This window comes from Heterodontus francisci, chromosome 6, assembly GCF_036365525.1.
Source record: "Heterodontus francisci isolate sHetFra1 chromosome 6, sHetFra1.hap1, whole genome shotgun sequence".
Lineage (NCBI taxonomy): Eukaryota > Metazoa > Chordata > Chondrichthyes > Heterodontiformes > Heterodontidae > Heterodontus > Heterodontus francisci.
The window spans coordinates 34188993-34197536 of NC_090376.1; the positions used below are offsets into that span (position 1 = coordinate 34188993).

The 8544-nt window shown below is 42.6% G+C and overlaps 1 protein-coding gene across 4 annotated transcripts in view; it reads left to right on the top strand.

The window, feature by feature from the left end:
* The window catches only part of LOC137371237 (periostin-like), a 100707-nt gene extending 96313 nt beyond the window's left edge, over nucleotides 1-4394 (top strand). For 2 of the 4 annotated variants that reach the window (XM_068033451.1, XM_068033453.1), the window contains 3 exons: nucleotides 441-530; nucleotides 1061-1102; nucleotides 3327-4394. In XM_068033451.1, the coding sequence (XP_067889552.1) occupies nucleotides 441-530; nucleotides 1061-1102; nucleotides 3327-3394 (200 nt within the window). In that variant the 3' untranslated portion in view covers nucleotides 3395-4394. The remainder of the gene's footprint in view (nucleotides 1-440; nucleotides 531-1060; nucleotides 1103-3326) is intronic. The other 2 variants (XM_068033452.1, XM_068033454.1) reach the window with 1 other exon arrangement.
* The last annotated feature ends 4150 nt before the right edge of the window (nucleotides 4395-8544 follow it).

Below are 8544 nucleotides of genomic sequence, written 5' to 3' on the forward strand. Positions count from 1 at the left end.
ACTGCACTTCTTTCAATCATAATAATTTGCTCATCTGTGATTGTAACATCATTTACCAAGACGTTATTCACAGATTTCGAATATCGACAAATTTATGCACTCTTCAAATGGCTGAAGTGTTCATCAAAAATAATTGTGTGTTTTATATCTCAGGTGCACATAAAAAAGTTCTCTTTACAAATGTCTTGTGTTAAACATATCTGGTTCAAGAAAACTATCATCTTTCCTGTAGCACTGGCAGTGGAAAGCAGAAAGTGTAGTTTTTTCATTCTTAATAATTATAAGACTGGCACAATGCTTCATTGAATAAATGCAGGCTTTTTCCACATTCAGCCAAGCATGACTAAGTTCCACATTCTTCGTAAAGGAAGTGGTACTTTCCTGTATTGATACTTCCTGTGTACCGAATACTAATGCTGTGTCATTAACTGGTACTTCAGCAGGCTCTTCTTCCACTATCACTAAAATTACGATTGAGGGTGCACCATTGAGCGAGCACGAAGAAGAAGTCACCAGAATTATTCATGCAGGTAAGAGCATCCACTGAATATCACACCATATTTGCAATTGTATTTGCTCATTCAACAGACTGAGGAAGGCATAGGAAACAAAATCGTAGTGATAGTGGCAACTGTAATCTATTTGCATAATGACTTTTTATTGAGGTCTTGTTGTAATTTGTTGAAGCTTTCATGAAAGCTTATTTCTTAGAATTGGCTAGCTCCAAAAGCTGCACGTTAGAACCGCCAAAGTGACTGCGGGCAAGAGTTCACACTGAAGCAAGTGCCATATCTGTCACAGTATAAAATGCTGTGATTTTTTTTTTACATGTGGTTAACTTCATTTATATATAAACCTTCTGTAAAGAGGAACAAATATATTTATACCCTGAAGCTTTTCAATCTACCCATCAGGTAAAACAAAATTAAACATACCAGAAGTAAATTTGATGATGGATATGCAATTGTTTGCCTTTTCTCTTTACAACTCGTGACTGACTGACCATATATTTCTCACATTTCAGTTTTTATTTCTGATTAACTATATATTTTTTTTAAAGATTCTACGCGTAGAATTAATCAAGGTTACGGAAGAATGGCAGGTATGTTAGATTTAATTATTTATTATAAGGATGCTGGATATTCTGTTAATTGCCATCTGAATAATATTTCAGTATTGGACATGGTTTCTAGGTTCTCCAATTGTAATGGAGCCATCAGCTTTATGGTTGGAAATTTGAGGCCAGTGAATCAAGGCAGTTTATGTTATTTAGAAAATGTGGGAATGCTAAGGTTAGTGGTTTAGAGGTTTTTCTGCACATTCCTAGGAGCCCTCCCCACACTCACTTCCATAAGACAGTAAGGTAGAAATTCACACTGGGCAGTCATGTCACTGGACTAATAATCCAGAGCCCAGGCTAATGCTCTGGGGACATGGGTTTGAAACCTGCCATGGCAGATGGTGAAATTTGAATTCAATTAATAAATCTGGAATTAAAAGTGAGTCTAATGATGACCATGAAAGCATTGTTGATTGTTGTAAAAACCCATCTGGTTCATTAATGTCTTTTAGGGAAGGAAATATGCTGTCCTTACCTGGTCTGGCCTCCATGTGACTCCAGACCCACAGCAATGTGGTTGACTCTTAAAATGCCCTCTGAAATGACCCAGTTCAAGGACAGTTAGGGATGGGCAAAAAATGCTGGCCTAGCCAGCGATGCCCGCATCCCACAAACAAATAAAAAAAAAAGTGAAATAACAGAAACAAAAGCAGTTTATACAACTATCTACACAGCATTGTACTTTCACTCTTCTCAGCTTCACATTCAAGGAATTACCTTTTTGTGGCGGCCTCAGTGATTGCTTTAAGGATTGGCACTAGTTGCATTCAGGGCAGCCCAATTTTGCATAGGGGTCTCAAACAGATGTTAGATCCCCTATTTGAATATGCAAAGGTTCTGACATCTGTTTCATGTGTGGGCTCTGGGACACCTCTTTTTCTGCCTTCATCAATATGGTCAGTGGAGCACTTCTTGCGAGTAATGAGCTAGGGGCCTGCTCGCCAAATTGGACGCTTATGCACTTGCTTTGCATCTGAAAAATAAAATAGATCCAGACCATTGTTACCTATTCTCAAGCACAAAATGGCAGAGTTAGGACTAAATTTATATCTAAGTCATTCTGCCTGCAGTTTGTACTTAGTTTCTGACTGATAGTAAGGTCAGAACATAAGAATGTTTGGCAAATAAAAACCTGTACAACTCATCATGTCCGCTCCATCCAATATGGTGCATGAACATCCAATATTGGTGTATGATCATTCTTCTCCCTCCTCCTACATGCCACAGTTGACCGCTGCTTGTCCTCCCCCCCCCCCCCCCCACTTCATATGGCAGGGGCGGCCTTGGCGATGCCAGGAATAGTGTCAACTGTCTGCACAGGCGCTGGCGCCATTTTTAAAGGGCTATCAGCCCTGCGTAGAGAATGCAGAGTTTCCCCCATTCCCCCCCCCACTAGACAGAAAATAAATGTTTTTCCCATTTCCCCCCATTACACTAAAATTGCAGAGTTCATCCCTTCTCCCACCAACTGCACTAAGAGCAGAGTTGTCCCCTTCCCTCACCCACAAATACACAAAGTGCGGAGTTCACCCCTTCCCCCCACTACCCCCCCCCACTACATTAAAAATGCAGAGTTGACCCCGCTCCTCCCCCACTACATTAAAAATGCTGGGTTCCCCCCTTCTCCACCTCAGTGGTGCCAGCTTTCCCTGAACAGGAAAGTTAAGGCTTTCGCACTGAAGATCCAGAACTGACGGTAAAATCGCTGTGGGGTAGGTTTTGATGTGTGCAAACAGCCCATATAAATATTTAATTTTGGGTCTCGTCACTGAGCGGCGGAGGGACAACCACGGAGCCTCGCCACTGCCTGGTAGATCGGGCCTGTAATCCTGGCTTCGGGCTCCATGGCGGGCCGCTGCTGCTCCAATCTTCCGCCAACCCTGCCCCCCGCCCCCTACCACAGAGCCCAAGGTCAGGAGCTCAACAAAATTCAGCCCAATATATTCAGGGAATATATTATCACAATAAATGTAAAATTCTGACATTAGCTTAACAGCTATAACAGTTAAATTGTTCATGAAGGTTCTCAAATTTTGCATTAAGGCTTTTCAATGTACGGCTCTTCGAATAACATTATTGGATCTGGCTAAAGAATAGCAAAACAGCCCTATTGCATAGCTGGCACGCACTTAACTGTATTTTCAAATATATATTTAAGCTCAAGTATTTAAAAGCACTTACTTATTTTTATAATTTCTGCATTCAGCTGGAGCAAGAAGGGCAAGACAAACGTTGAAGAGATTCCCAAGAAGAAGAAAAGTAGTTCGATCTTAAGGAGGATTTGAACATTTTTGCTATCTGAAAATGCAGGACATCCAACTAAATATGAATGGTTTAATTTAAAATTGAGACCTGGCCAACAGCTATCACAAATGATGAGGATCTAAGGAAGGCAGTTTTGCACATGTCACAAAGTCCTGTCAGGTTACATGATTGTTAAACAGGAAATGTCAAAACATTCTCATTTTCGATTTCCCTATGTTTCGCATTGAATCTTAGTAAACTTTAAAATCAAAATTGGATGGATTCTGGAGGCATTTCATTGGTATTATTGGAAAATTAAGTCAGGGACCTTTTAGAATGTAAAATGAATACTTTACTAAATAGCCATTTATTGTTCCATTTATTCCCTGGAACAGCAGTTTGTTTTATTAGGTTAAAATTATGGCATATCTGGGAAAAAAACAATGAATGAATATGGATCTTTTGATTTTCTCAGTAGTGAGATTGTCATAAGCACACCAGGAATCTGTTCAGGGACATATCAATTAGAATTGTTTCAAAATAAATGGTTTAAATAGATTAAAAATTGCTTTATGTTTTGTGTTTGTTTCCATTTTTTGAAGCTGGGCTTAATAAAATACGAATGGGGATTTGGCTAATGCTTGGAAACTTGATTTGTCTGCGTGGTTAAGAAGATAAAAAAGATTAAAGTCAGTGCTTGCTCTAGTGAGTCTATGGACTATTTCTAATGTGCATTTTGTATTAAGACATAAAAAGCTTTGCAGTCCACAAACACAAATTCAAGTTGTTAGTACGTTTGTAAATTGAGTCGTATTAACTTTTTCTGAACACTTTTTTATAACTCAAGTTTTGTATTGTTGAAAGACTTATTCTTTATTCTTGCTATTGCATTTTAAATCCTACCTTGTTGCTATTTTGGGGAAATCAACCTTTACCATGCCTAAAAGTCTGTGGAAAATATGCTGAACTTGGTGCTTTTTTCGTATTCTCTTTGAGAAACAATTAATTCATTAAAGAATATTTCCTCATACGTGGTTGTAGTTTTAATTAACTCTGTTTTCTCATGTTTGTCCACTTGAATTAGTAATCAGTCAATAGCTCTAAGACATTTAAGAACTGATTCCTTGATTGGGTGCTTTCTGGGAAGAGCAGCATTTGCAGGGAGAGCTGCTTTGGAAATTGTGGGATCACAGCCCTAATTTTTTTGTCTGTCATTTAAATGGACTGAAAATCTGAGTCTGGCAATGGATTGGTTGTCTCTGTTCCTCTTCTCATCTCCCTCCAGATTCTAAGTTCACTTGTGAATAAAGCCCTTGTCATCCATGATCTTATTGTGGATAGTCACTTTGATTACAATGGCCTTGATGGAGATATGGCTGAAGCATAATGACATCTTTCCCCTTAATGAAGCTTCACTGCCTGGTTATACCTTCCATCCCTTGTCCCCCTCAAACAGTCAAGGTGGTGGTGTAGCCTTTTCACTAAATCACACCTTGGTCTGTTTCCCAATTCCTCTGGTAGCTCTGCCTCCTTTTGAGCATCTCATCTTGTTCCACCCTTCAGATCTCTCATTTAAAATGCTTGTTCTGTACCACCTACACAAATATCAATCCAAATTTCTTACCGATATTGGGCGAATCTTAGCCATGCAGAGGCGACTTTGGAGGCGGGAGGGCGTGGAATTTTCAAAATGTGCACCTGACGTGTTCACACCTCCGAGTGATCTTGCTGCAGGCGGGGTGAAACTGGCATCAGCTACCTCCCTGCCAATGGCAGGTAGCTAAATATCAGCAATTAAGTGCCCACTTAGGGGCAAATTGGTGACGCCGCCGGGATCTTGCCAGCTGTGAATGCGCTCCTCACTGAGGCCGAAGCCTGGCAAGTGCTCGGAGATGGCCTTACAGTGGCAGCGGAGGGCCAGTAAGGCCTCCTTTAATTTTCCTCCTCTTCATCCCGGAGACTGGGATGCCAGAGTGCCACAGCTCCATTCTGTGGGGCTCCCTCTCCACAATGATGGTCTGGCAGCTGTGGCCAGAGTTTATTTAACCTTTTTTTGAAGACTTCAGTGGGCACTTTAATCTTGAGGTGCCATCGCAGTCCCCCACCTACTTCAGGAGTGCCCACCTCTCCCGGTGGGGCTGCCAGCCACTCAGATTCAGGACCTCCCATTGACTTTCCCACCTGTACAGACTGCCCACCATTCTTAATTGGACAGGGTACTCGGAGGTGGTCTGTTAATTGACTGCACCTGGGACGATCGCGCGGGCAGGCAGACCTCATGACCGATCGGGGTCAGGACCCATAAATGGTCCTATCCCTCATTTAAAAACGAAGGCAATAAGATTCTGCCCATCTTTTCAACTTTCCTCCCTCAGCCTCTGCACAGAATGACTTCTCGTACTTAGTAATTTCAATCTCAATCTCAATTCCTCTTGTTCTCTCCCAGCTAGAGTTTACTGCCCTTTTTTCCTCCCTTAATATCTCCCTCCCTCCTCCCTTTGCTTTCCAAAGGCATTGAAACTGTTGTCGCTTCCCATATCAGTGCCCATCTTTCCCATAATTCTATGTTTGTATCCCTCAAATCAGAATTTTGTCCGGCCGCATTGCTGAAATGACCCTTGTTGAAGTCACAAGTGACATTATTTGTGACTGTGACCATGATAAACTATCCCTTCTCAACCTTCTTGACCTATCAGCAGCTTCTGAGACAGTTAATTGCACCAGCCTCCTCCAAAGGCTCTCCTCCGTCATCTAGCTAGGTGGAACTACCCTAGCTTGGTTCCATTCTTATCTATCTAATCATAACCAGAGAATCACCTGCACTGGCTTCTCTTCCCACTCTCACTCTGTTACCTCTGGAGTTTCCGAAGGATTTCTCATTTACATGCTACCCATGGCAATATCATCCGTAAACACATATGTGTACAATGATACTCAGCTCTCTCAACAACTCCTCCTTGGACGCCTTCACTGCCTCTGCTTTGTTACACTGCTTGTTTGACATCCAATACTGGATGAGCAGAAATTTCCTCGAAGTAAATATTGGGAACACTGATGCCATCGTCTATGGTTCCCTCCACAAACTCTTCACTGTCCACCATTTCTACTCCTGATAACTGCCTGAAACTGAGCAAAACCATTTGCAACTTTGGCATTGTGGTTGACCCTGAGACAAATTTACGATCATGTATCCACACCATCACCAAGACTGTCTACTTCCACTTCTGTAACATCGCTTGACTCCAACCCTGTCTCAGCTCATGTTGCTGAAGCCCACATCCATGACTTTAGAGTCGTAGTGTCATAGAGTCGTACAGCACAGAAACATGCCCTTCAGCCCACCGCATCCATGCCGACCATAATGCCTATCTATACTAATCCCACCTGCCTGCATTAATTCCATATCCCTCTATGCCTTGCTCAGTCAAGTACCTGTCCAGATGCCTCTTAAATGTCACTACTGTTCCTGCCTCCACCACCTCCTCAGGCAGCTCATTCAAGATACCCACTATTCTTTGTGTAAAACATTTACCCCTTTGATCCCCTTGAAACCTCCTCCCTCTATGTCCTCTAGTTTTAGTCACCCCTACCATTGGAAACAGACTCTGGCTATCCACCCTATCTATGCCTCTCATAATTTTATATACCTCTACCATGTCCCCTCTTAGTCTCCTTCGCTCCAGAGAAAACAGACCCAGCCTATCCAATCACTCTTTATAACTGATGCCCTCCAAACCAGGCAACATCCTTGTGACTCTCTTCTGCACCCTCTCTAGCTTAATATCTTTCCTGTAGTGCGGCGACCAGAACTGCACACAGTACTCTAAATGCAGCCTGACCAACATTATGTATAACTGTAACATGACATCCCAACTCTTGTACTCAGTGCCTTGGCCAATGAAGGCAGGCATACCATACGCCTTCTTCACTACCCTGTCTACCTATGTTGCCACTTTCAGGGAACTATGTACTTGCACCTCAAGGTCTCTCTACTCAAGAAATCTCCCCAGGGCCCTGCCATTCACTGTATATGTCCTGCCCTGGTTTAACTTCCCAAAATGCATCACTTCACACCTGTCTGCGTTAAATTCCATTTGCCACTCCCTTGCCCACTTTCCCAGTTGATCGATATCCTGTTGTAACCTGAGACAACCTTCTTCACTGTCCACTATACCACCAATTTTGGCATCATCTGCAAACTTAGTAATCATGCCCCCGACATTCACATCCAAGTCATTAATATATATGACAAACAACAGAGGGCCCAGCACCGGTCCCTGCGGCACACCACTGGTCACCGACCTCCAATCTGAAAAACAACCCTCCACTACCACTCCTCACCAAGCCAATTTTGTATTCAATTTGCTAGCTCATCCTGGATCCCATGTGTTCGAATATTCTGGACCAGCCTACCATGCGGGACCTTGTCAAAGGCCTTGCTAAAGTCCATGTAGACAACATCCATCACCCTGCTCTCATCAATTCTCTTGGTCACCTCCTCGAAAAACTCAAACAAATTCGTGAAACATGATTTCCCACGCACAAAGCCATGCTGACTATCCCTAATCAGACCATGCCTTTCCAGATGCATATAAATCCTGTCTCTCAGAATCCCTTCCAATAACTTTCCCACCACTGATGTAAGGCTCACAGGCCTGGCTTATCCCTGCTGTCCTTCTTAAATAAAGGCACAACATTAGCTATCCTCCAGTCTTCCGGTACCTCACCCGTGGCTAACGATGATACAAAAATCTCTGCCAGGGCCTCAGCAATCTCCTCCCTTGCTTCCCATAGCATCCTAAAATACACCTGGTCAGGCCCTGGGGATTTATCCACCTTAATGCGCTTCAAAACCTCCAACACCTCTTCCTTTGTAATGTTGATATGCTCCAGGATATCGGTGTTCCCTCCCTTGAACTCACTAGTTTCCATGACCTTCACGGTAAATACAAACGAGAAATATTCATTTAAGACCTCGCCCATTTCCCGTTGCTCCACACATAGATTACCACACTGATCCTTAAGGGAACCTACTCTCTCCCTAGCTACCCTTTTACTCTTAATATACTTATAGAATCTTTTAGGATTCTCCTTTATCTTACCTGCCAGGAAAATCTCATGGCCCCTTTTTGCCCTCTTAACTTCCTTTTTAAGTGTAGTCCTACATCCCCTATACTCCT